The sequence below is a fragment of the Columba livia genome, chromosome 10, assembly GCF_036013475.1.
Source record: "Columba livia isolate bColLiv1 breed racing homer chromosome 10, bColLiv1.pat.W.v2, whole genome shotgun sequence".
Lineage (NCBI taxonomy): Eukaryota > Metazoa > Chordata > Aves > Columbiformes > Columbidae > Columba > Columba livia.
Window position 1 is genome coordinate 18,151,011 of NC_088611.1, and position 27,410 is coordinate 18,178,420.

General features: G+C 65.8%; 1 protein-coding gene across 9 annotated transcripts; it reads right to left on the reverse strand.

Moving 5' to 3' along the window:
• Window positions 1–84: 84 nt before the first annotated feature.
• Window positions 85–25,710, reverse strand: LAMB2 (laminin subunit beta 2). 9 transcript variants are annotated; one of them, XM_065074624.1, is made up of 36 exons: window positions 25,571–25,707; window positions 24,691–24,862; window positions 23,963–24,012; window positions 23,255–23,427; window positions 23,004–23,127; window positions 22,824–22,897; window positions 22,502–22,690; window positions 22,358–22,421; window positions 22,073–22,278; window positions 21,871–21,991; window positions 21,267–21,455; window positions 20,913–21,092; window positions 20,320–20,432; window positions 20,108–20,187; window positions 19,706–19,862; window positions 19,387–19,539; window positions 19,128–19,286; window positions 18,924–19,045; window positions 18,342–18,462; window positions 17,735–17,921; window positions 17,408–17,551; window positions 16,764–16,995; window positions 16,168–16,331; window positions 15,855–16,079; window positions 15,254–15,468; window positions 15,070–15,166; window positions 14,153–14,531; window positions 13,887–14,071; window positions 13,583–13,812; window positions 13,268–13,471; window positions 12,585–12,729; window positions 12,292–12,499; window positions 12,060–12,201; window positions 11,414–11,590; window positions 11,166–11,322; window positions 10,521–10,789 (listed from the first exon to the last, which is right to left on the reverse strand). In XM_065074624.1, the coding sequence occupies exons 3-36, from the start codon at window positions 23,991–23,993 to the stop codon at window positions 10,656–10,658; spliced, it is 5,481 nt and encodes a 1,826-aa protein (XP_064930696.1). In that variant the 5' UTR covers window positions 23,994–24,012; window positions 24,691–24,862; window positions 25,571–25,707; the 3' UTR covers window positions 10,521–10,655. The 9 variants fall into 9 exon arrangements, with proteins under 9 accessions (XP_064930689.1, XP_064930698.1, XP_064930696.1 ...); XM_065074620.1 differs by having other exon boundaries at window positions 23,255–23,430; XM_065074623.1 differs by having other exon boundaries at window positions 23,255–23,430; window positions 24,691–24,761; window positions 25,571–25,628.
• Between the last annotated feature and the right edge of the window lie 1,700 nt (window positions 25,711–27,410).

Below are 27,410 nucleotides of genomic sequence, written 5' to 3' on the forward strand. Positions count from 1 at the left end.
CGGCCGGCAGCTCCCACGCCCTGGGCTCAGGGAGGTCACCCCGGGGCAGGCGTGGGGATCCGCGGCGCGGGGCAGAGCTCAGGCTGTCTTGCTCTGTAACTTTATTCACACAGGGGATGCCCCGCAGCCCCCACGCTGCCCACGGCTCCGGGGCAGGCAGAGGCTGGGGGTTTAGGGGGGTCCACGGCCCCTCCAGGTGATTACTGGCAGGTGTTGTAGATCTGGACCTGCTGGTTGATGGTGTCCAGCACCTCCCTCATCCTGGCCTCCAGCCCGCCCAGCTGGGCTGCCTTGGCATCCAGCACCCGCTCGTTCCGCTCGTACGCCTCCTCCAGCGCTGTGGGGACAAAGGGGGACAGAGAGGAACACAGGTCAGCCTGGCCCCCACCACCCCCACCTCCTGAATCGCCACCCCAGCCTCACCTCGCAGCCGCTGCAGCTTGCCCTGGGCATCCTGCAGCAGTCCGGCAGCCTCGTCCCGCAGCCGCTGTGCCCGGCTGCCTGCCTGCTGCGCACCCTGTGCCCGGTGCTCCACCAGCTCCTGCGCCGTGCGGTACCGGTCCCGCAGTGGCCCCTCCAGCACCTGACAGGCAAAAGGGATGGTCAGTGGGATCCCCGAGGGACCCCATCACCAGACCCCCATATGCACCCCCCGTTACCCACCTGCTTGGCCTCGCCAGCGCGGTCCCGCGCGGTGCTGGCTGCCTCCTGGGCGCGCGTGGCTGCCAGGCTGTTGTTGGCACGTTTCACCTTCAGGGCATCTGTCTGTCCATCCAGGAGCCCAATCTGCCCCATGGCATCTGCCAGCTGCTGCTCTGCGCTCGCCGTCTGCGCCTGCATCTGGGGAGCAGTGGCACGGGGGGCAGGCACGATCAGAGAGCGCACACAGCGAGGACAGGTCCCTGTCCGTCTCTGTGGGGCTAAGGCAGCAGCGATGGGGCCCTTACCGTGCCGAGGGCTCTCTCGCTGTGCTGTATGTCACCGGCAGCATGCTGCAGTGCCTGCTCGGCCATGCTCTGAGCTCGCCGTGCCTCCTCCAGTGCCTGCCGCACCGCCTCGGCCGTGCCGCGCACCCCCTCTGCCCGCGACCTGCAGCCGGGGTGGCACGGCCTCAGCGCCAGCCCAGCCTGATAGCTTCCCAGCAGGCTGTGTCCCCATGTCCCCAGGCTCACCTGGCCCGCTGGGCGTCCTGCAGCAGCTGCCCGGCCTGGCGCACATCACCAGCCGTCTGCTCCAGGATGGCGTCCACGCTGGCCAGGCTGTGCACCCGTGCCTTGATCTCCTCAGCCAGGCGGTGGATCTGGGCCGGCGCGGCAGGGAGCGACAGCTCCAGCACCCGGCTGGCCACCACCTCGATGCTCTCGGGGTCGGCTCCCTCCTCTGCGGGTGGGAGCCATCAGTGTTGCCCCTCACAGCACCCTGGGACAGAGGGGATGGGTGGACCGAGGGGTGGTGGAGGTCAGGGGTCAGCCATAGGGAGGGAATGTGGGGCAGGGCATGGGATCAGGGGATGGCTATAGGGGGTATGGGGTGGTCGGGCTGAGGCAGGGACCATGCAACACAGTGCGGTGACAGGGTGGTACAGCCCACATGCAGCGTAGGGAGCGTGCAGTGCAGCATCAGTGCAGTGTGATGCAGCTGCAGCGCAGGCGCAGAGCCACGCAGTGCTGGATGGGGGCAGCCAGTCCCCCCGGCATGCCAGCACTCACGGCTCAGGAAGGCTTTGACTTGGCTGATGAGCTCCCGCAACTCCTTGTTGGAGCTTTCCACCCGAGCCCTGGTCTGGTTCGCCTTGTCCAGGGCTGCCTGCGCCCGCCGCCGGGCCTCATCCGCCTTCCCCTTGGCTTCAGCCACCTGGGCAGGGGCAGAGATCCTCAGCATCAGTCCTGAGGGCTGGGGGACACAGCCGTGCCAGCTGCTCCCACCAGCATCCATGTGCCACGCACCTTGTGGGAGAGCTGGGCCACGTCGCCGGCAGCCTGCCGCAGCTCCTCCTGGGCATGGCGTGCCCGGTCCAGCGCGCTGTCAGCTGTGGACACAGCCCCGCCACAGCTCAGGCCCCCACAGCGCCGTCCCCCGTCCTCGTCCCGGCACCCGGCTCCCCCGCAGGGGCTCTCAGCGCAGGGCACGTCGCCCGCCGCACCACAGACCTGCAAGGCGGCGTGGGTTCGGAGCGGCTCCCGGCAGCATCCTCCCAGTCCCCTTCCCGAGTCCCACCTTCTCATTGAGCGGGTGCAGGCTCAGTGCCTGTGCCCTTGCCGCCAGGTCCATCAGGGCCCGCCGGCTGGCCGCGTTTTGGCGGTTGAAGTCGTCCCGCCGACTGGCCAGCAGCTGCTCGGTGCGGTGCCGGGTGGCCACCGAGGTGCTGATGGGGCTGGGCACGGCACGGGTGGAGGCGTCCGCCTGGCGCTCGGCCTCCCGTGACTCCTCATGGGACTGGCGGATGCTGTCGTAGGCACCTGGAGGTGGCAGGGGCACTGTCAGAGGCCTGGCCACAGCCCCACTGCCCCAACCTGGCTCTGTGACATGGCTCACCGAGGAAATTGGAGGTCTTGAGGGTGTGCAGCCGGTGCTCCAGGTCCTGCAGGCTGTGGTTGAGGGCACGGGCACCCCGGTCCACCGCGCTCAGCACATGGCTGGCATTGAAGTTGGCATCCTGGGTGGCTGTCAGCTCCCCCTCCAGCCGCGTCAGCCTCTCTGTCGCATCCTCAATTTGCCGCCTGCAAGGGAACAGGGTGACAACCCACTCCTGGGGACACCCCGAGGAGCTGTACCCTGCACTGGGTGCTTACCGCAGCCCCTCTGTGGCGTGTGTCAGGTGGGCGGCAGTGGTGGCAGTGGTGTTGCGGGCGGCCACCACGTCACGCACGGTGGCCAGGCTTTCCTCTAGCCGACGGAAGGTGCCTTCAAAGACGCCGGCAGCCCCGGTGTGCTGCAGAAGGCTGGCCCGTTGTGCCAGTGCGCGGGTGCGGGCAGCCAGGTCCTGCACCACCCGGTCCCAGTCCCCGAAGCAGGGGTGGCAGGGCTGGCAGGCGGGGAAGGCACCGGCGAAGCCGCGGGCACACTGGTCACAGCGGATACCAGATATGCCAGGCCGGCACTCGCAGTGTCCGCTGCTGCGGTGGCACTGGGTGTTGGCAACGCCACGTGGGTCACAGTCGCAGGCTGTGGGGACAGTGGGGTCAGGGCGCTGCAAGGCCCACCACGGACCCCCCCGCCGGCACCAGCTCTCACCTCGGCACTGTCGCTGTGGATCGCCCCAGTGGTGCTCCTGGCAGTCACCGCACGTCCGGCCCCCAAAGCCTGGCCGGCACGAGCATTGGCCCGTGAACTGAAAGACATGTCGCGGCCAACGCTGGCACTGCCGCAGTGTGTCCCCAGATCCAGCCCAGCACCCCAAGCCCCGTACCCATCCCCATCACACCTGGTTGCAGGCGGGTGTCAGGGCGTGCTGTGGGTGGCAGGCGCAGGGCTGGCAGCCCTGCCCGCTGCCCAGGTTCCAGAAGTTCGGGCTGCAGCGGTCGCAGTTCTGGCCCTCCACATGGGGCAGGCAGTGGCACTGCCCGCTGCGCCCGTCGCACTGGCACTGCTGGGGCCCGCAGGTGCTGGGGTCGGTGCCCAGCGTGTTGCAAGAGCAACCTGAAACCAGAGAGGCGCTGAGTGAGGACAGGGGAGTTGAAAGGGGATGGGGACAGGATGAGGAAAGGGACTGGATTGGCAAGAAATTGGGATGGAGATGGAACTGGGGGTGCAGACAGGATGGCAACACTAGCAGGGATGGGATGGGGATGGCAATGGGTGAAGGTAGAGGCAGGATGGAGACAGAGACTGGACAGGAATGGGGTGTGGACAGGATGGAGATGTGATGGGAACAGCATGAGAACCACTGATGGGGATCGGATGGAACAGGGACCAGACAGAGATGGGATGGTGACAGAGCCAGAGTGGCAGTAAGAATGAGATGGAATGGGGACAGGAATGGGCATACGATGAGGATGTAGAAGGGATGGGACAAGCTGGGCACAGAGACAATGATGTGGTTGGGGCTACAGTGCCAGGGCTGAGCTGGAGACAGCCCAGAGCAGGGCAGGGCTGCGGGGACCCCAGGGGTATGGGCAACCGTGGTCCCCAGGGACATGCTGGGCTCTGGAAGCATTTGTCTTGGCATGGCCATGGCTACTCACGCCTGCAGCTGTGCCGCGTGGCATCCCCATAGTAGCCTGGCTGGCACTCGGCACAGTGTGGCCCCGCCGTGTTGTAGAGACAGCGCAGGCAGCGCCCTGTGCGCCGGTCGCACGCCTCTGGGTCCGTTGCATCGATGTTGTCGTGGCACTGGCAGGGCAGACAACGCCCGCCGGGCTGCAGTGGGTCCCCATAGTACCCAGGGGCACACTCATCACAGCGGGGACCTGCCGGCACAGAGCGCTGGGCAGTGCCTGGGGACTTGGGGACCACCGAGGGCACTGAGCGCGCAGTGGTGGGCACTCACCTGTGTAGCCAGGGCTGCAGTGGCAGACGACCTGCCGTGAGCGGGGGTCCTGGTAGCAGGAGGCGGCGAAGTGGCGGGGGCTGCCAGGCCCCTCAGGGCAGGGGCAGGGCCGGCAGTGCTGCCCAGAGCCCAGCGCTGGGTTCCCAAAGTGCCCGGCTGCGCACCTGCATGCAGGCACTCAGCGAGGGCCAGGGCTGCTGGCAGCACCCTGCCCTGCACCAAGCACACATCCCACGTACCTCTGGCACCTCTCGCCGTCCGTGTGGTCACGGCAGCGCATGCAGCTGCCCGTCCGGGGGTCGCAGTCCTCAGCATGCCCGTTGCACTGGCAGGGCCGGCACGCAGGGAAGCCCCAGTGGCCGGGCTGGCAGCGGTCGCAGCGCGAGCCGTGGGCACCCTCACGACAGGAGCACTGCCCCGTGACGCTGTCACACACGGTGCTCACCGACCCCTCCCTGCTGCACTGGCACGCTGGAAGGCACAACACCCATGGCATCTGCCCCTGGCACATGGGGAGAATCCCTCCCTGGTTCCCCCAAACCTGGGGTGCCTGGACTCTTCTCCAGGCCAGGCTGCCACACCCCCATGGGACTCACCTCGGCACCCGCCAGGCCCAAAGCCAAAAGTTCCTGGGGAGCAGCGGTGGCAGCGCCGTCCCATGACATTGGGTTTGCAGCGGCACTGCCCGCCCTGGGGCCGGCACTCGGCGCTCAGCGAGCCCTGGGGGTCGCACAGGCAGGCTGCGGGCAGAGAGCAGGGTGAGCAGCGGCTGTGGGGCATGGGATGGGGTGTGGGACAGGGTGGTCACACTCACGCAGTGCCCCATCGTGCAGGATGGCTGAGAGGCTGTGCAGGAGCCTGGCGCAGGGCTCAGCCACAGGCGAGGGCCCCGCAGTGTGGAAGGGCTGGGCACAGCGGTACCGCTCAAAGGTCTCCCGGCGCTCCATGGAGCTGGGGTCGCCCGCGATGAACATCTCCAGCGAGGAGTAACGGGGCAGGAGCACCAACTGCGGGGGACAAGTCAGTGCGATGTCACGCCTGTCTCTCCCCATGACTGCATCCTGCCCCCCATGAAGGGTTGTTGTCCCCGTCCCGCTGCCTGGCTGCCCCTCACCGAATCGATGAGCACGCTGGCGGAGGGGTCCTGCTGAGTGGTGGCACAGCCCAGCTCCAGGCGGAGGGTGTAGGAGACGCCCCGCTCCAGGCAGATGGGCTGGGGCAGCACCACGTACCTGAGTGGGGGGACAAAGCAGAGCACGGGCAGCCGGGTGCCTCCTGCGAGCCTCGGCGCAGCTGCATCCTGGTGAGACACTCACCTGGCACCCGAGGGGAGGCTGGCGGAGAGCTGGTCGTCAGCTGGAATGGTGTTTCCACAAGGACTGCTGGCTGAGACAGGGCTGGGGCGTAGCACCCTCACCCTCACCTCCTGCCAGGGCTCTGGATGCTGCCGGCAGAGAACAGGCTGTGCCAAAAAGGCCCATCATCCAGCACTCCCCACCACCACCTCCCAATCTGGCGATACATCCCACCGTCAGCTTCACCGTCCGGTGCTCACCTGGGGCTCGTAGCGGATGATCACGTTGTATTCAGTGGAGAAAGGCACATCACTCACATGAAACTCCACATAGCCACCCTCCAGCATGCGGGCAAAGCCCGTCCCCGTCCATGAAGCCGGGTGGTCCGTGGGGGGCTCACGCTCCACCACTGAGCCCTGGTGTGAAGGGGAGAGTGTAAGAAGGGACCCCAAAAATTACCTTGGCCTGGAGAGCCTGCAAAGAGCCACCCAGGGCCCTGCTCTGCCTTATGTGCCCTGCAAGGGACACCTTCATCTCCTACCTTATGCAGCCGAGCATCCTCAGCCTCATAGGTGTAGTGGTCCAGGTTAATGTGGTAGAAGCCAGGCTCCACCTGGCCGCACTGCCGTCCCACCACGTGGCTGCGGCACCGGCACTGTCCCGTCTCCATGGCACACCTGGTACCCGGCAGCACTGTCAGACCCGATGCCAGCAGGAACACCCCTCACCCCCTGCATCCACACCAAGACTCACAGGTTGTCACGGGCACCTCCCACATCGCAGTCACACGGCCGGCAGCCGCGGAGGTCGTGGCTCAGCCCCCAGTGCTCAGGCTGCAGAGGGTAAGGGTGTCAGGGAGCGCCCAGCTGCGGTGCCATGGCCCCGAGCATTGTGCATGGCCCTGAGCTCTGTGCACAGGCCCCCTGAGCTCCACGCAGAGCTCCCGGCATACCCTCACTCACCAGGCACTGGTCACAGCTGTGCCCAGCCACCAGCCGCTTGCAGAAGCAGTCACCGCTGACAGGGTCGCACTGGCTGCCCTCAGCCACCGTGCCACGGGGGTCACACCGGCACCCTGCACAGAAAGGCAGTGGTGTCTGGGGGATCAAGCCACACAGCTAACCCCAGGGGTGCCTCCCTGGTACTTACGCTGGCAGCCCTGCGGGTTGGCGGCGCTGAGGCCAAAGAAGCCGGGTTTGCAGCGGTCGCAGCGGGGACCAGCCACATGCTCCTTGCAGCGACACTGCCCCGCAATCAGCCCCCGGGCTGGGTCGTCAGCACTGTCACACAGCCCTCCGTCCAGAGAGCCCTCGGGGTCACAGTCACAGGCTGGGGGGGCACAGGCAGGGTCAGTACCTTGACCCCCCCACCCACCCTGCACCACGTACCTGCCAGCACCAACCTCGGCACACGGCAGGGTCCCGCAGGTCCTTGCTGGGGTCCTTGTAGTAGAAGGGCTTGCAGAGGTGGCAGCGGCGGCCCATGGTGTTGTGCTGGCAGCCATCACACACGGACCCGCTGGTGTTGCCCGTGGCCAGGTAGACGGCCATGTCGAAGTGGCACCGCTGTGAGTGTTCATTGCAGTCACAGCCTGCGGGGACGGTGATATGACATGGCATGTGGCACCCCAACCCAGTGCCAAATCTCTCCAGCTCTGCCCTCCATCCCCTTGGTATATAGCATCCCAACCCCAAACCTTCCCGAACCACAGCCGGCAGCACCCCAAACCCCTCCAGCTGGTCTGCAGGTTGCCAGCCCCCACCCAAGCACATCCCAGCACCCCCGGCACAGTGCAGCCTGCCAGTCACGGCACTGGGATCTCTGTGCCAGGGGCCAGTGTCGGTGTGCGGCACTCACGGCGGCAGGCGTTGGTGCTGGAGCCCTCAGCCGGGCGCCAGGGCAGGTCGTGGTAAAAGTCCTGGCAGCGCTCGCAGTTCAGCCCCTGCGTGTGGTGCTTGCAGACACAGCGCCCATGCACCTGCCAGGATGTCACGATGAGGGGCTGTGGGGCCAGGCCATCCAGCTACCCGGTTCTGGCAGGGCACGTGGGGCTGGCTGGCCTTACCATGCCGTCGGTGGTGACGGGGCTCCCGCTGAGCGGGGCACACTCAGAGGCGTGCCCGTAGCAGAAGCAGTTCCCACGCAGCACCAGCTCATAGAGCGCGTAGTAGTACTTCTCCCGGATCTCCTGCCGTGTGTCCAGCAGGTTGTCCCCCAGTGTGTGCAGCTTGGTGAGATTCACTCGCAGGTTGGTGACACGCAGCAGGTCTGCAGGATTGGAGAGACCAGCCTTGGCACGGGGTGGCCAGGCTTGTCCATGCACAGGTCAGCTCTGTGCATGGCTATGGGGGCTGTGGGAGCTGGGCACAGCTTGGATTGCCTGTGCAGAGTTGCTCTGGGCTGTGCGTGGCATGGGGTATCCACGCAGGGCTACACACCATCGGGCTGGGCACAGCTTTCTATGGCCTGGCTTACTGGCACAGGGCTGTGCGTGGTTTGGATCACATGCACGTGGTTGCATGTGGCCAGGCTGGGCTGTGCGTAGTTGCAGTGGTTCAGTTCTCATGTATGTGGTTGTGCAGGGCTGGGGCTCTGCAGGTCCCCCCCCAGCAGATGAGGGCTGGGACCTCAGCAGTGCAGAACAAGCACTCCGGGCGAGGGCACCTTCCTGGGCATCGGGGCACACACCGCCAGGGCTGTGCCCAGAGGACGGCTGATCCAGGCGGGTGCAGCCTGGGGGCCCCAGCAGGATGGGACGGCTCCCCTGGGGACAGCAGCTTTCCAGCAGCCCTGCCCTGCAGATTCCTCCCCTCCTGCTCTCAGGCTAAATTTAGCCCTGGGCAATTAACCCGCTGCGTACTGCACCGGCCTGACTCCCCTGCCCATCACTGACCCCATCCTGCACCATGGCTGCCGCTCGGCACTGGGCTCAGCTCTGACACAGTCATCCCTCTCCACTCGATCTGATGCAGCCTGACCTTTAGCTGCTCCCACTGGGTAGGGTGCAGGAGAGACCTGAGTCCCCACTGGCTGGATCTGGCCCTGGCCCCACTGTGGGGCTCAGAGCAGGGAGAGAGCGGCCAAAATAGCTGCACCCAAAATAGAGCAGCCAGGCAGGAGCCCAAGGAGGGCGACTCACTCTGGATAGCAGGGCTGTAGGGGTCCCGGATGGGGATGGCAGGGTCCAGCACCCGGTAGATCACCTGGGGGGGACAGCAGGGTGGTAAGGGGAGAGCAGAGGGGTCCCGTGACCCTCATAGGGCACTGCCAGGGCCTCACCTCCCCCTCGGTGGAGGGCTCGATGTCAGAGTAGCGGGACTCGCAGATAACATCATCAATGCGGTGCAGTGGCCCACGGGGGATGTGAGGGAAGGAGGTGGCACAGTCATAGGCGAAATAGCGGTAGACCTTCCAGCTGCGTCCAAAATCAGCCGAACGCTCCACCAGCATAGCCGCGGGGCGGAAGGTCTGTGTGACATGCAGGTGGTATGGGACCAGCCTCACAGGCCCCATCCCATCCCACCCTTTCCTATCCTGTCCTGTCCCATGACATCCCATCCTGCACCATCCTGTCCCATCTACATCCCATTCCAGGTACCCGCGGGCTGGGACCCACCTTGAAGGTCATGATGAGGTGGGTGAAATGGAACTCGGCCTCCAGGTCCAGCTGGATGCTGACATGCTCCACGCCTGCGGACAGCACGTGTGACTATAGGGAGCACCCACTCTGTGGGTCCCCGGGGCTCATCCCCCCAACCCGGCCGTGGTCCAGGGGTGCGGCCGCGGCCGCCGGCTGAGTCACACTTCCTCAGCGTGGGAGGAAGGGAAGGCGAGCCCCCCCGGGACACCCTGCCACCCCCGCCTGCAGCTCACCATTCTCCGACTGCCACCAGGCTTTCTTGGGGCGGGGGGCAAAGGTGGTGACAACATTCTCGATGCGGTGGCTGTTGGTGTTGGCACGGGCATCGTAGGGTCGCCGTGAGTCACAGACGAAGCACTTCTTCTCCTCCTGCGAGTGGGAGGCTCGGCGGAGTGTGTCCCCAACCCTGTCCTGTCCCCCTGGTCCCCACCCGGTGTCCCCTTGTCCCTACCCCGTCCCTGTCCTGCTCACCTGGAGGTGGCTGACGATGCAGTAGGGCTGTGGCCGGCGCAGCCCGCAGGTGGAGGTGGCACTCAGGCGGGGGGCTCGTCCCACCAGCAGGTCCCCGGTAGCCGGGTAGCAGCTGCCGCGGGCGCAGACCTGGGGAAAGTCGGGGGCCGGGGCCCCCCCCAGCCCTGCGGGGCAGAGAACCGCTGAGGGCGCTGGCGGTGGGGGGTCCCGGACGGGGCTCCCCCCGCGACCGCCAGGGGCCCCTTCCGTGGCCGCCCGGAAACAGGGCGGCGAGCCGAACCCCGACCCCCCCGGGCCCCGCTGTTGCCGGGGGGGGGCGCGGACTCACCGGCCAGCAGCGGCAGCAGCAGGAGGGCGCCGGGGCTCCGCATCGCGGGGGCGCAACCGGGGCGCAAGAGGCGCGCAAAAGGGGGCGCAAAAAGGGGGCGCTCGGCAGGTGCCGTCCCGTCCCGCCGGTTCCCGTTCCCGTCCCGCTCCCTCCCGCTCCCCCCTCCGAGCTGGGCGGCGGGCGCAGCGCTCGGGGCTGCGCGGAAAGCGCGGGGCGGATCCCGGCCGGAGCGGGGAAAGCCGGCCGCGGGCGGGCAGGAGGCGGGCGGGACGCGGGCAGGCACCGGACACGGGCAGCCGCTGTTCAGGGCTTTATTTGCAAGCGCGGCCGTGCTACAGGAACCCGCGGAAGGGATGGCACCCCCGGGTTGCGGGAACCGGGGAGGGCTGCGGGGCAGGACCGGATTCCAGCCCCCGGTCCCGCCGCTGGTCCCTAGCAGGTGGCATAAGCGTTGGCCCTCTCCCGGATCTCCTCCAGCAGCCCCCAGACCCGCTGCTCCAACGCCTGCAGTCGCGTCGCCTTCGCCGCCATTGCCCGCTCGTTGGCCCCGAAGTGCTGCTCCAGCTCTGTGGGATGAGGCCATGGTCAGGGATCAGCCCCCTGCCATGTCCCCAGCCGAGGTCACCCTTGCAGCACAATGTGGGACATGCTCAGGGGGACAAGAGGAGACATAAGGAAGAAATTTTTTACAATAAGGGTGGCAAAACACCGGCCCAGGTTGCCCAGAGAGGTGGTGGATGCTCCATCCCTGGAGACATCCCAGACCAGGCTGGACGGGGCTCTGAGCAACCTGAGCTGGTGAAGATGTCCCTGCTCATTGCAGGGGTTGGCCTGGGTGAGCTTTGAAGGTCCTTCCAACCCCAACTGTTCTATGATTCTATGATGTGCATGGAGAGGTGGGCAGTGGCAGGGAATGCCCCTCACCACATGCTGCCCCCCTACCTTCCAGCTTCCTCTTGCTGCTGCTGGCCTTGTCCAGAAGGTCCTGGGCCTCTGCTGTCAGCTGTGTCACACGCTGCAGGGCCCCGCTGGACACCCCAGCAAGCCCGCTCACTCGACCCTTCAGCACCACGTAGCGCTGCGTCACCTGTGCCAGGTCCTGGTGGCACAAGGATATGGTGAGGTTGAAAGCCCCCAGCACCCAATGCCCTCTCAGTGCTGTGTTGTGGCCAGGCAGGGCCAAGGCTCACCTGGCTGAGTGTCCCCGAGGCGGCAGTGGCACGCTGTGCCCCATCCTTGGCTTGTTGGGCCATGCGGCGAGTGTCCCGGCCCCGCTCCCGCAGAGCAGTGACGCGCTGTGCCAGCTCCCGCAGCCGCCGCTGCGCCCGTGACTCCTTCCCTTCCAGTGCCTGCAGCCTGCGCTCTGCCTGGACATGCATGGGCACTGGCTGCCATTGCGCCCACACTGCCAGCCCCACTGCCTCGGCAAACCCTCGGCACCCGCCCCATATCATCCATGTGCCCCTGACGCAGCCTCCCTGCCCCTGGTGTGCCCACAGCATCGGCTTTACTCTCCCAGTGTACCCACACCACTGAGCCTGCTACTCCCAGTGCCCCTATGGCACCAACACCACCATTCCCAGTGCACTCATGGTATCAACTCAGTTACTCCCATGATACCCACAGCATTGACCCATTGCTTCTAGAGCATCCATGGTACCGACCCCATTACTTCCAGTGCACCCATGGCCCCAACCGTGTTATTCCCCATGCCCCCACAGCACTGACCCCATTGCCCCCAGCACACCCAAAGCACCATCCCCACTCCCCAGCTGTGCCAGCAGCATTGGCCGCACTCCCAAGCTCCAGCACGCCGGCAACCTGAGTGTCCCTCACCTCCTTGGCTCTGCTTTCGGTCACCTGGATGGCATCCCTGGCACTCCGCAGGGCACTCCCCGCTGCCGTCACCTGTGCCCGCGCCGTCTCCAGCGCTCGCTGTGTCCCCGCCAGCTCATCCCTCACGCCCTCCGCTCGCTCCCTGCAGCAGCATGGGCAGCTCCAGCCACTGCCAGCACTGGGGGATGGACCCACACCCCCTGCCAACCCTAGCATGTCCCCTGCCACTCACCTGGCGTTCTGTCCCTGCACCAGCAGCCCCCGCGCCATGGCCAGCCCCTGCTTGGTGCTGTTGAGCACCGCGTCCACCCCCTCCAGCTGGCTGATGCTCTCCTGCATCTCCTGCAGCAGCTCCTGGATCCGCTGGGGACTGCTGGGCAGGGAGATATTCAGCACCTGCCGAGCCACCAGCTCGATGCTGCCCGGGTCAGCTCCCTCCTCTGTGGAGACAGGGGAGTGGGGTGGGCTCAGGGTGGCCACACTGACCCCCACCATGCCCGTGTGCCCACCCTGAGCCGGTGCTACCTGCCAGGAAAGCCTTGATTCGGCGGATGAAGTCCCGCAGCTGAGCCGTCGCCTTCTCCGAGCGGCTGCGGGCGGCCTGTGACCGCCCCAGCACCTCCTCTGCCCGGCTCCGCGCCCCCTGCGCCAGCTCCTGCACCTCCTGTGTCTGGGGAGCACGAAGCTGAGTGGGGCTATGGGGCATCCCCAGGGAGGGGACACAGCAGGGTGGGCAAGGTGTATGAGGGGACACGCATAGGGACAAGATGGTAACAGCATGTGCAAAGGGGCATGGGGCGTGTGCAAGCAGACAGGAGGAACGGAGTGTGCAACAGGGTATGAGGGGCCATAGAAGGGGCCCACAAGGGGACATAAATGGGGTGCACAAGGGAGTGCAGCAATGGCCCAGAGGGACATGCAAGTGGCAGAAGGGGCATGTGTGAAGGGGCATAAGAGGGACATAAAAGGCGGGATGTGCTTGGGGACATGGAAAGGGCACAGGTGTGACATGCAAGGGGACATGCAAAGAGGCATGGAAAGGGCACAGTGTGGGACATGGAAGGGGACATCACAGTGGCATGGAAAGGGAACGAGTGGGATGTTCATGGGGGCATGAATGTCCATGCAAAGGGGCACAGAAATGGCACAAACATACCATGCACAGTACAAGAGGACAACAAAAAGTGCCATGGAGCCACCACCCCTACCTTCTGCGCCACAACCCCCAGCTGCCCCAAGGCCACCTCCAGCTGCAGTGAGGCGTTACGGGCGCTGCTCAGGGCTTGAACCGAGATGGGCAGTGCCCCTGCACACCCTGTGCCACCACAGCGCCGTGTCCCCACACCGTCCTGGCACAAGGCTCCTCCACAAGGCGCTTCCTTGCAGCTCTGGTCTCCAGGCACCCCACAAATCTGTGGTGATGCCAATGGTGGAGATGGCAGCTCAACACTGCATGGGGGGAGATCCCCGGCATGGGGGTCTCCTCCCATGAGCCAGTTTGCCCCACCCTGTCCTGCTCTCACCTTCTCATTGATCCCAGTGACACTGAGTCCCATCACCCGTTTCTGTGCCTCCCGCAAGGATTTCCGTGCTGCAGCTGTGCCACGGCGGAAAGCATCACCCCGTTGCCGCAGCATCTTCTCAGTAGCCTGCCGTGTGGCCTGTGCCCTGTTCAGCTGGCTGACCGTGCCATTGGCCACCGCCTCTGCCTGCCGCGAGTTCTCTGCCGACGCCAGGATGCTGCTGTACGACTCTGTGGGTGCTGGTGTCAGGGTGTGGCCAGGATGGTTCCCACAGAACTCCCCAGTCCTCACCAGATACTCTTACCATCAAATCCAGCTGCTGCCACAGTGCCGAGGAGGATTTGGAGGTGGGAGGTGGTTCGATTGAGAGCCCCCAGATCACGGGTCAGCCCGGCTAGCCGGTCGCGGTGCCGCACATCTGCCTGTGACAGCTGATCCAGATGTTGTTCCAGCTCTTGGAGCTGCTTCCAGAAGTCATCCAGCTCCATCCTTTGGGGAGGAAGAGGGGTTTCAAGCTTTTCTGGGTGACAAAACAGGGATCCCCACCCCCAGCTCACCATGCACACTTGCCTGGTGCTGTCCAGCTGCCGGGGCAGCTCGTTGAGGAGGGGGCCACCAGGGCTGACCCCCTGCGCCAGCAGCTGCTCCACGAGCCCCAGGGCCTCCTCCAGCTCCCGCAGGCGGTGGGGGCTGAGCTGGGGTGCAGCTCCCCCCTCCCGTAGCGCCCGTGCCTGTGCCCCCAGGCGCCGCAGCCCGTCCCGGAGGCTGCCCAGGGCCAGGTCCCAGCGCCCAAAGCAGGGGTGGCAGGGCAAGCAGTGGGGAAAGGGCTCCTGGTAGCCCCGCTGGCAGCGGTCACAGCGCAGCCCCCCAAAGCCCGGCCGGCACTGGCACTGCCCGCTGGCTGGCTCGCACTGCAGGCTCTCCGCGCCCAGTGGCTCACACTCACATGCTGTGGAGACAGGCGGTGGCATGTCCCAGCCTCCCCAGGGAGTCCTGTGTCCCCAGAGTGCCACTATGTCCCCAGCGTCCCACCATACCTCCCTGTGTCTCCAGAACCCCACTATGTCCCCAGGGTCTCCTATGTCCCCACAATCCCACTGTGTATTCAGGGTCCTCTGGGTCCTCCATGTCCCCAGCATCCAGCTGTGTCTCCAAGGTCACCCGCATCCCCAGGGTCCCACCATGCCCCCAGCATCCCACTACAGCTCCATGGTCCCCCATGTCTGAAGGGTCCCACCATGTCACCGCAACCTCAACATATCCTCAGGATCTCCTGAGTCCCCCGTGTCCTCAGCATCCCATTATCTCCCCAGTGCCCCCGTGTTCAGAATCTCCCACTATGTCCCCAGGGTCGCTTATGTCCCCAGGGTCCCAACTTGTCCCTAAGGTCCCCCCATATCCCTGGAGTCCCACCATGTACCCAGGTTCTCCCCACACCCCAGGTCCCCAGAGCCCTCATGTCCCCAGTTCCTGGAACATGCCCCCACCTCTGCACTCCCGCTCGGGGTCTCCCCAGTGATGCTCCTGGCACTGGGAGCAGACGCGGCCCCCAAAGCCGGGCCGGCACTGGCACTGCCCCGTCACCTGCAGTGAGAGCAGTGGGCTCAGCCAGCAGCACACCATGTGCCAGGAGGGCAGTACAGCCATGCCAGGGTGCTGGGGGGGGCTCACCGCATCACAGGAGGGGTGCAGGGCGCGTGTGGGGTGGCAACCACAGGGCTCGCAGCCCCCCAGCCCCCCCAGGCTCCAGAAGTGGGGTGCGCAGCGGTCGCAGCTCTTGCCCAGCACGTTGGGCCGGCAGGCGCAGGTCCCGGTGCTGCGGTCGCAGGCACAGGTGCCGGCAGTGCAGTGGGAGGCCAGGGTGCCCTGCGGGTCACAGCCGCAGCCTGCAGGGGGGTGGGTGGGTATGTGGGCCTCAGCCTGTACCCCCCACCCAGGCAATGCCCTCCTGGCATCTGGCCCCAGCACCCCAAATCCCTGGCTTAGTACCAAACTCATGCACAGCCCCAGCCCCCCTGGAACCCAACATCCCAACCCTGATCCAGGTCCCCTGCCCACCCCCAGCCCCAGGCACAGTCCCAAATCCCCCACCCACTCCCAAACCCCCAGACACACCCAAACCCTGACCAACCCTTCCACACAAGCCCAATGCCCCCACACCCCACAGCAGCCCCAAGCTCCACCCCACAACCTGAGCCTTTGCATCACCCCAAACCCACCCACATCCCCAAACCCTCACACATTCCCTGCCCTGGTGCAGCCCCCCACTCACGCCGGCAGCCACGCTGCAGGGCATTGCCATAGTAGCCAGGCTGGCAGTGGGCACAGCGGGGCCCAGCAGTGTGGTACAGGCAGCGCAGGCAGTGCCCCGTGTGGGGGTCACAGGCCCCTGGATCACTGGCATCAATATTGTTGTTGCACTGGCAGGGACGGCATGCTCCCCCCTCCATCTCCGGCACCCCGAAGTAGCCAGGGGAGCAGCGGTCACAGCGGGGTCCTGTGGGGACAGGGTCCATGGGTGCCGGGGATCCCGCGGTCCCGGTGCTGGGGGGTCCCCTCTGCATGGTGCCCGCTCTGCCCCTCACCAGTGTATCCAGGCGCACAGAGGCAGACAATGTGGTGGGTCTCCTCGTCAGCATGGCAGGCGCTGCCATGGTAGTGCCGTGTGCCGGGGTAGCCGGGACAGGGGCAGGGCCGGCACTGCTGCCCCGAGCCCAGCACTGGGTCCCCATAGTAACCGTCCTGGCACCTGCAAGGACAAGGAGTGAGTGGCGCCAGGGGTCCTTCCCATCCCATCCCATCCCATCCCATCCCATCCCATCCCATCCCATCCCATCCCATCCCATCCCATCCTCTCATGCCATCCTCCATCCCATCCTGCTCCATCCCACCATCCCATGTCATCCCATGCCATGCCATCATATCCCATCTCATCCATCCTATCATATCCTATCTTACTACCCCACCTCACCTCATCTCATCATCATCTCATCTCATCTCATCTCATCTCATCTCATCTCATCTCATCTCATCTCATCTCATCTCATCTCATCTCATCTCATCTCATCATCATCTCATCTCACATAATCTCAGTCTCACCTCATCTATCCCATCCCATCCCATCCCATCCCATCCCATCCCATCCCATCCCATCCCATCCCATCCCCATCACCAGGCTCACCTCTCGCAGTGCCGGCCAGTGGTGTGGTCGCGGCAGTGCAGGCAGCTGCCCGTCCGGGGGTCACACTCCTCACTGTGCCCATTGCACTGGCAGGGCCGGCAGGCAGGGAAGCCCCAGTGGCCGGGCTGGCACTGATCACACTGCCGGCCCACGGCACCAGGCTGGCACCGGCACTGCCCGCTCACCGCGTCACACAGCTGGGACACCGAGCCCTCCGGGGAGCAGGCACAGGCTGCGGGATGGCACAGCTCGGGTCAGGCACAGGGCAACAGCAACACAGAGACAGACAGACAGATGAGGGACCAGCACCCAGGGCATGCCCAACCCATAGGCTACAGCACAGGAGGGTTCTTGTGGGCAGACAGACAAGCGGATGGACAGATGAGTCAGTGCAAGGCAGGGCAGTGTCCATGCCAGGCAGGAGCATGGGGTTTGGGTGAATGGATGGATGGATGGAAAGACAGATGGACTGAGGGGGAACTGGGACCCAAGCCATGGGGTGCAGGACAGCAGGGCTGAGATGAACAAGTGCAGATGGACAGACAAGTGAGCGGTCAGACAGGCAGCAAATGGGGCGCTGACAGCTGCGTGGACAGAGACAGAAGGGACAGGGACGCCTGGCAGGCACAGATCCTGCTACTCACAGCTGCAGCCCAGGGGCCCAAAGCCGTAGCTGCCGGGGGCACAGTGGTCGCAGCGGCGGCCGATGACATGGGGCTTGCACTGGCACTGCCCTCCCTGCACCTGGCACTCGCTGCTGCGGGAGCCCTGAGGGTCGCACTGGCAGGCTGCGGGCAGCAGAGCCAGCATGGAGCCGAGGCTGTCCTGCCCGCACCCTGCCCGCACCCTGCCTGCACCCTGCCATGGGCACAGACCCATCGTGACCCACCACACTGGCTCCACCTAGCCCGCTGCTCCCATCACATCCCCTGACCCCGTCCCATCCCGCCACCCGCAGCACCCCCACTCACACAGGGCCCCGCCGTGCAGCAGTGCCGAGACACTGCAGACCAGGCGGGCACAGGCCTGGGCCAGGGGGGACGGGGGGGCCATGCGAAATGCCTCCAGGCACCGGTACCGCTCCAGCTCCTCCCGGCGAGCTGCTCCCTCTGCCCCGTGGAAGCCTGGTAGCTCCAACACCCGTGGCAGGAGCACCAGCTGAACAGGAGAGGAGATGGGTCTGGGGGCGGGCACAGCCACCACCCTCCATAGGACCCAGCCCCTGCTCCCAGGACAGATCCATCTGCCCCAGGGCAGCCCTGACCCTGCTGGGGGCTCGACCCCCACAACCCCATCAACAGCCCCAGCTCCGTTGACATCCCCAACCTCATCAACATCCCCAACCTCATCAACATCCTCAATCCCATTGATGCTCCCACCCGAATTGCCATCCCCATAGGCTTCCTTGTCCCCATCCCCAGTCACATCCCTAATGCCAACCCTAACTCCATCAATGTCCCCAGCCCCATTGACATCCCCAGCCCCATTCCCACCTCACATGCCCATGGTCCCCCATCCCTGTCCATCACCCCACCCTTGCTGAGCCCCCAGCGTGGGGTGCAGCAGGACCCTGCTCACCGAGTCTATGAGGATGAAGGCACTGGGGTGGCGCTGGGTGACACCAGCCCGTTGAAGCCTCACGGTCACCTCATAGGGGGTGCTTGGCTCAAAGCAGAAGGGCCGGGACAGCACCACGTACCTGTGCAGAGGCAGGCATTGGGGCATGGGAACAGCAGGGCCATGGGGACAGCCATGGGACAACAGCAGGACCCAACCATCTTCCTTGACCCTGTTCCCATCCCTTGTCCTCCTATGGGGCCATAGGACTGTCCCTGTTTCCATCCCGTGCCCATCCCTCAGTTCTGGGAGCATGGCAGGAATGTCCTTGTACCTGTCCTGTGCTGATCCTTGTTCCCATCTCCATCCTCATCCCATCCCATGCTATCATCATGCCATCCCATCCCACCCTGATCCCATACCAGCCCACCCTGATCCCATGCCTTGCTATACCATGCCATGCCATGCCATCATCCCATCCCGTCCCATCCCATCCCATCCCATCCCATCCCATCCCATCCCATCCCATCCCATCCCATCCCATCCCATCCCATCCCATCCCATCCCATCCCATCCCATGATCCCAGCCCACGCCGTGCCCACCTCTGGCTGTGGGGCAGGCTCTCCCGGTACATCTGCTCAGAGGGCAGCAGGTTCCCACAGCGAGGGCTGGTGGGCAGCACCTGGGAGCTGACGCTGACCACGGCCTCCCAGTCCTCGGCTGACTGCAGAGACAGGCGAGGTGGCATCAGGGCCATGCTGTGCCATACCTGCCATGGCCATGGCTGTGGCTGTGGCAGCGCTCACCTCAGGCTCATAGCGCAGCAGCAGCTCGTAGTCCATGGGGTACGGCACGTTGTCCACACGGAAGGTCAGGCCAGCCCCATCACGTACCCGGGCAAACCCCGAGCCTGTCCATGTCACCATGTGCCCGGTGCCATCCCGCACCACCTCCTCCACGTCCGGCTGGGTGGGACAGGGCACAGCTCAGCGCTGGCTCCCCTGGCTCTGCCCCCCCACCCCACAGCACCCCACCATGCCCCATCCTGCCCCCCCTGGGGCTCACCTTGGGGGGCTGCTGGCGGCTACGACGTGAGGGGCTGCGGGGCTGGGGGGTGCGAGGGGGGCTGCGCTGGTGCCGCGGGCGTCCCTTCCGTCCCCCTGGCTCCCCCGGGTCGTACTCCAGGCAGTCCTGGGGCACCTCGGCTCGGATGGCACCCTGCGGGGATGGGGCAGGCGACGGGTGGCCATGCATGGGGACAGCCATGCACAGGGCATGGTGACAGCCACATGCAGGACAGGGTGACAGCCACACACAGGGCATGGTGACAGCCATGCATAGAGCACGGTGCACAGTGATAGCCATGCACAAGCCTGGGACTCACTGGGAGCTGAGGGTGACCGTGGCCATGGCTGGTGGCCTGCTCGGCCTCGTAGGTGTAGTAGTCAAGGGGGGCGCAGAAGAAGCCGGGCTGTACTTGGTCACACTGCCGCCCCATCAGGTGAGGACGGCAGGGACAAGCCCCATCCTCCATGGAGCACCTGGGGGTGATCATCCTGTTCCTCAGTCTGTCCTTCTGTCTGTCTTTGTCCTCAACCATCCCTCCATCCATCCCTGTCCCCATCCCTCCATCTCTGGGGATGGAGATCCCTCTATCCATCCCAAGACCCCTCTATCTCCCCAGCCCTGTCCCCATCCCTCCACTGATGTCCTCAATCCTCCATCCCCCCACACTTGACCCCCAGGCCTGTTCCCACTCCCGCCCCACCCCGTCCCCGTGCCCCACCGGTTGCTGTAGGCTCCCCCGAAGTCACAGGCGCAGGGCCGGCAGCCCCCCACATCGTAGCTCAGGCCCCAGAACTCAGGCTGCGGTGAGAGTGGGGGTGTGTGGGGCATGTGTGTGGCCAGCCCAGCCCTGGGGGGTGCTGTGGGGCTGGGGTGAGTCAGAGCCAGGGAGCATGGTGTGGGGCTGGCTGTGGGGCTGGAAGAGGCACTCACCACGCACTGGCTGCAGGAGCGCCCGGCCACGAAGCGCTTGCAGTAGCAGTCCCCACTGATGGGGTCGCAGGGGGAGCTGCCGGCCACCGTGCCCCGCGGGTCACATCTGCATGCTGCCCCCCCCCACACACACCCCCACACATGAGGGGCTGCCATGTGGCACCGCAGCCCACGGGTTTCACAGCCCTCTTTCCCCGTCCTGTGTCTTTCCAGCCCTCTCCCCCCCATCCCCATTGCTGACTCTCCATCCCTCTATTCCACATCCCTCCTTCATGATTCCTCCGTACACATCCCTCCATCCCTTACCCCTCATCCACATCCCTCTATCTCCATCCCTCCATCCTACATCCCTTCATCACAATCTCTCCATTCCACAGCACTCCGTCCCCATCTCTCCACCATGATCGCTCCATATCCATCCCTTCATCCCCTTCTCTCCATCCCACATCCCTCCATCGCCATCCATCCATCTACATCTCTCCATCATGACCCCTCTATCATGATCCCTCCACCACAATCCCTCCATACCCACCTCCCCATCCCCATCCTTCCACCCCACATCCTCCCGTGCCCATTGCTGTGTCCCGGCTCACGCTGGCAGCCCTGTGGGTCGCCGTGGCTGAGGCCATAGGCACCGTGCCGGCACCGGTCACAGCGGGGACCGGCCACATTCTCCTTGCAGCGGCACTGCCCCGCGATCATGCCCAGCGCCACGTCCGTGTGCCCATCGCAGGCACCTCCATCCAGCGAGCCCGCTGGGTCACAGTCACATGCTGCCAAGAGATAGAGACCATGGGGAGCTGGGGCTGCAGGCACTGGGAGCTGTGGGGCCAGCACTGGTGGCACTGGGAGCCGTGGGGCTGGGGAAAGCCGTGGGGCCAGCACTGGTGGCACTGGGAGCCGTGGGGCTGGGGAAAGCCGTGGGGCTGGGGTCTCACGGCACTCACGGGCACAGGCGGTGGGGGAGCGGATGTCAGAGCGGGGGTGCCGGTAGTAGAAGGGCTTGCAGAGGTGGCAGCGGCGGCCCATGGTGTTGTGCTGGCAGCCATCGCACACAGACCCACTGGTGTTGCCCGTGGCCAGGTAGACGGCCATGTCGAAGTGGCACCGCTGTGAGTGTTCATTGCAGTCACAGCCTGTGGGGACGGTGACATGACATGACATGCAGAACCCCAACTCCCCACCTGGCAGCACCCCCACCCCAAACTCGGGGGTGCAGCTCCTCGATCTCGGCCACTCCAGCCTCAGCCTGCAGAATCCCCAGCCCCACATCCCATCATGATGCACCCCAACCCCCTTAAATTGCAGCCTGCAGCACCCTGACCCCCCCAAGCTCCAGCTCCACATGCAGCACCACCAACCCCAAAGCACAGCACGTGGGACCCTCAATCCCCAGCCCCAAGCCACAGTCCCGGGATGCTGAGCCCTGCACACACAACATGCAGGAACCCCAAGTCCCTAAACACAACGTGCAGGACACCCACGCCCCCAACCCAGCGTATGGGACCCCAAGTCCCCGGGCACAGCATGGTGCCGGCATGGGGCACTCACGGCGGCAGGCGTTGGTGCTGGAGCCCTCGGCCGGGCGCCAGGGCAGGTCGTGGTAGAAGTCCTGGCAGCGCTCGCAGTTCAGCCCCTGTGTGTTGTGCTCGCAGACGCAGCGCCCATGGATCTGGGTGGGGAGCACCCAGCTCAGTGTGGCCACCGGGCCTCAGGGGACACTGTGCTGCACTGACGGCTGCGTACGCCTCACCATGCTGGGGATGGAGGAGGTTGGGGCGCCGGGTGCCGGGGCGCAGTGGGCAGCATGGCCATGGCAGAAGCAGCTCCCACGCAGCACCAGCTCATCCACAGCGTAGTAGTACTTGTGCAGCACCTCCTGCCGTGTGTCCAGCAGGTTGTCCCCCAGCGTGTGCAGCTTGGTGAGGTTCACCCGCAGGTTGGTGACACGCAGCAGGTCTGGGGGGTGGCAATAACACCATCAACACCCGCCCCACCGCTCCCCAGCCCCGCAGTCCTGGCACTCCTGGCCACGCACCCTGGATGTCTGGGCTGTACGGATCTGCCACAGGGATGGAGGGATCCAGCACCTTGAAGATGACCTGGAGGGAGGAAGTGACGGGTGACCCTGTCCCCCTCAAATCCCTCGGCCCACCCTGTGCAACACCCCAGCCCCACACACCTCCCCGTGGCTGGAGGGCTCGATCTCAGAGTAGCGCTGGTCACACAGCACCTCGTCCACCAAGCCCGAGGGCTGGCTAGGGACACCGGGGAAGAGCTTGGAGCAGTTGTAGGCGAAGTAGCGATAGACCTTCCAGCTGTGTCCGAAATCGGCTGAGCGCTCCACCAGCATGGCGGCAGGGCGGAAGGTCTGCACGACACCCAAGATGGGATGGAGAGCTGGTCTCGCAGTCCCTGCAGAGCCATTCCGTCCCATCTCATCCCATCCCATCCCATCCCATCCCATCCCATCCCATCCCAGGGACCCATGCACCAGGACCCACCTTGAACTTCATGATGAGGTGGGTGAAGTGGAACTCGCCCTCCAGGTCCAGGCGGATGCTGACGTGCTCCACGCCTGGGGACACAGAGAAGCGGTGGCAAAAGACCCCTTGGATCCCACTGCCACGCAGCCCTGAGGCACACAGAACACGGGGGCAGACCCACTGCAGCCCTGGTCTCACCGTTCTCTGACTGCCACCAGGTCCGCTGGCCGTGGGGGCCGCTCAGGTAGATGACATTCTCGATGCGGTGGCTTTCAGGCAGGGATGGATCCCGCGAGTCGCAGGTGAAGCATTTCTCCGAGTCCTGTGCCGGGGAGTGGCACCGTCAGCCACAGGCGGCTGGAGGTTACACTAGTGCCCGGCTGTGCCGTGGCTGTGCCGTGGCTGTGCCAGGGCTGTGCCAGGGCTGTGCCAGGGCTGCGTGGGCTCACCTGGAGGTGGCTGACAATGCAGAACTCCTGGGGCCCAGCCAGTCCGCAGGTGGAGGTGGCACTCAGGCGGGGGGCTCGTCCCACCAGCAGGTTCCCGGTGGCCGGGTAGCAGCTGCCGCGGGCGCAGCCGTGACTCGGGTCAGGCTCCTGCCAGGCCCCCGTCACCAGCAGCCCTGCTGTAGGGAGCATGAGGGCATGGGCTGGGGGCTGCGCCAGGGCCCCCCTGGGTGCCTCCCACTGCCCCATGCACCCCAGACGCCTGCCTAGCACCCACCCCACCCCCAGCCATCCCGTCATGTCCTATCTCCGTGTCCTGACCCACTGATGCAGCACGAAGCTCCGTGACCCAGAAAGGTGCTGGCAGCAGCGCCGCGGCCTCGTGACCGGGGGGCAGGGAGCGGGGGGCTGGGCTGCCTGTGCTCCTGGGGGGCCGGGCAGCCCCCGGGGCGCTGAGTGGTGCCGGGGAGAGTCGGGAGCCAGGTCAGGCGCTCGCTAATCCTGCCGGGGCTCAGCGCAGCCCGGATTCCTCGCTGGGATTTGTGGCCATCAGGCCCTGGCTGCTGCCGGCCAGGGAGCATCACCATTGCCACCGCCCCCGCTGCCCAGCACCCTCCGCCCCGGGCTGGGTCCCAGGGCCACTACAGCCCCGCATTGTGGGTTCACGGGGTGTTCAGCCATGCATGGTGCCCCAGCAAAGCCAGCGCTTACCCAGTAGGAGAGCAAGTGCCAGGAGGTCCATGGGCAGCCAGGGGCTCTGCCTGGGGGGACACAGAGACAACACTGTGGCAGGGCGTGGGGCATGGTACGGGGCACCGGGCGGCCAGGGCCCAGCCTCTCCCCACAGTGCACCCCAGGGACAGCACAGGAGAGTGAGGCCAGGTGGGCAGTTGGGTACTAAGTCCCCTGGGGTGACACCCAGTGCCCACCCCCACGGCCATGCCCCAGCCCTGCATGGGCCCGGGGTGCTGCAGCACACAGACCCAGGTGCACAGCCATGCCCTGCACCCCCAAACCCTGCACAAGCTGTGCCGTGCCCATCCTGTGTCGAGTGTCACTGGTGTCCCTGGGGGGTCCCATTGCCTGGCCAGGGCCAGCCAGGGAGGGGATCCAGGGGCACTGGAGCTGGCTGGACAAGGGCATCCCTGGTCTCGCTGTTAAATTTAGGTTGGAGCTGCCTTTTGTGTTTCCTTCTCCCCTGGTACCGCCCGCTCCCAGCCTTGCAAGCGCTGGATCAAAGCCTGGCCCCAGCGCTGCCCAAACACATCTTTCCTGTCCCTGCGTGGGAGCCAGCCGGGGCAGGGGGGCTCGGGGTGGCGGGGGGGGCCACGACGCTGCCCCACCACCCACCCGCTCGAAGCCGCGCCAAAGTGGCGGGCAAGGCGGTGCAGGGCCACATGCCAGCGAGGGGGTCCCCAAGCCCCACGAACCCCTGGTACCTGGCGTCCTGCAGCGTCCAGCGGGGCCAAGGCCAAGGGTGAGGGCGGCGTAGGACCCACTGCCCCCCAGGCTGGGTGTGCAGAAATGAGCCGGGGCGAGGGCGGCAATGGGATGGCGGCGGCCGGCGGCCCCCCTTCCCCGCGCACGATTCTTATTCAAATGGACTGCCCGCTGAAAGGGACGGCGGTCTCCAGGCTACGGGAATGTCACTGCCGATTCCTTCTGCCTGGAGGCCCCCACTGCCTGCCTGCCCGCGGAAGCCAGACCAGCCAGGCGTCGGCAGCGCTGGCACGCCCCGGCCCGCGGGCAGCACGGCGGCTCCACCGGTGAACAAAAGGGCACCTCGTGGGTTGGTGAGCCAGCGGCGCCGCGTTCCCAGGGCTCCCGGCACAGCACGGCAAGAACGCGCCTGCCGCCGCTTGCAGGGCGGCACAGCAGGATGGGCACCCAACACTGGCACGGCTGCATGAGGCCCACAGCACCGCTGTTTGCCCCGCTTAGGGATGCCCCATGGCAGAGGTGCTGGCATGGCTCCAGGGTGGAGCCACACCCAGTGTCTGCCCCACCGGGAGCTAGCCTGGGCACAGCCATGGTGCCACAGGCTGGGCGCATTCCTCCAGAGGGACCCGCGGCCCTCCCCACTGCCACGGCTCCCCAAGCAAAGTCCAACAGGCACCAGCCCCGGGAAGTGCACAGCAGGCGCAGAGGCGACCCAGCCCGCCTCTCCCAAGGGACGCTATGGCCCCTTCCTTGTGTGCCCCCTCGTGCCAGCTGCCAGCGCCTGGCCCGTGCCCCAGGGCTGTGCCGTGTGCCATGGGCTGTGCCGTGCCCCACAGCTCTGCTGTGCCTGGGGCTCCCCGCTAGTGCACCAGCTCCTACCTGTGCCCGTGGGGCCTGGGCGCCGGGCAGGTGGCCATGGCCCAGGTGGGCTGCGGTGTTGGCCAGCTCAGCCCCGCTGGGCTCGGCGGCTGTTCCTGGAGGAGGGCGGCTGGTGCCTGTCTCCTCCTCCAGCAGCGTGCCAGGCGAGGGGAGGGACCTGCCTGCACCGAGTGTTAACCAAGGTGAGGCAGAGGCCAGGTACAAGCCGGTGGTGGCCCAGCGGGAGGACAGCAGTGCCCCGTGCCTGAGCTGGCTAGGAGCTGGTGTGGCATCTCTGCAGGCTGCCGTGCCCAGTCATGTGGCACATGGGGCCACCCAGTCGGGCAGCCTGGCCAGGACTCGTCCTGCACTGTGCGAATCCATCTGTGCTTGCTCAGGGTACGTCTCCAGCAGCAGCACTGCGAGCCCCGGGGTGGCATGGCAGCCGTGCTCCCCCAGCACCCATGCCCGATGGATCCTGCTCCCCGCTGTGCCCCGAGCCAGGGCCACACTCACCCTGTGCCAGTCGGTGCTGCCTCAGATCCTTCGGACCGGCCGGGCTGGGCACCGACCCCCAGAGCCCTGCGGGGAGCACAGGGTTGCGTGTGGGGGCCAGGCTCGCTGGAGACCTCACTGTCATACAGGGATGGTGCCTTTTATTAGCTGAGGCCAAAGGAAGGAAGAGGAGCTGCGTGTTCCCCACGCCAAGGCCGTGCTCTGGCCGCCCGCCGGTGAGCAAGGTCACAGGCAGACAAAGCAGCAGCTCCCCAAGTGCTGGCCACAGGGATGCCAAAACCTGCGTCCCCAGGGACACCCCAACACAGCACAGGCTGGTCCCACACAACTCAGCGGGGCAGGGGATGCTGTAGGCAGAGCCCTGCCAGCTCCCTACAGGTCACAGCAGGTGCTGGGAAACCTGGAGGAAGGACAGGGCTGTCCCCAGCGAGGCACAGGGGGGTGGCTGGGCACTGCCACCTCCTCAGCTGTTCGGAGATGAGCTGATAAAGAGCCATTAGCACTGGCCAGCACTGTCTGTACCACAGGACCTTGCCAAGCAAACCTTATCTGCTCTGAGGAGACCCAAAGTGGCCTGATAAAGGCAACTATAACAGGATCTCCAGCCTTGAAAAGCAAGGTAATACTGGAGGGAGGGTTCCTCAGCGGGATCTAAGGGACAAGTGAGGTGTCCCAGCCCATATCCAGCACCTCCTGGCTCCCCTGAAGGCTTCTCGGACTTCCCACCCTGAGTTGCAATCCCCTCAGCTGCCCCACAGCCAAATGTGTGGGGGTGCCCTGTGTTTGCCCATGGAGGTGACATGCCCGGGGGCAGCTCTTCCGCAGTCCTGGTCATGAGCGTTTCAAAGCTGCTGAGCACCCCCCGCCCCCCTCAGCAGTGATCGGAGAACTTTCACTGTCAGCAGAGCGAGACAGCTCGGAGGGGTGGGAGTGGAGCCTGGCAGCGCTCGCTGCTCTGGGACACACAGAGGAGGGGCCCCCCAAGCCTCAGCGGAGCCTCTGAGCTCCTGGGGCAGCCTCTCACGCCTGGCCAGCCCCGCTTGGACCGACTTCAGTGTGCTCAGCGGGTGGACAACACTTCCCTGAACATCCTTAGCGAGAGGGAGAGCTGCTTAACCACTTCCCTTCCCCAGGAATGAGCTCCAGCATGGGAACTGGTGTCTGCCCGGGGCCATGGTCCCACCGCCGTTAGTGCCAGGTCAGTGCACCGGGGGATCCGGATCGCACACGGGTGAACAACAGTGTGTCTGTTGAATTAGCGGCCCCACAGTCCCGGCTGCAGACTGGGCAGATCCACAGAGAAGTCAGAGGGCGGGCAGACAGGAGCTGGCACATTTCTAGAAAC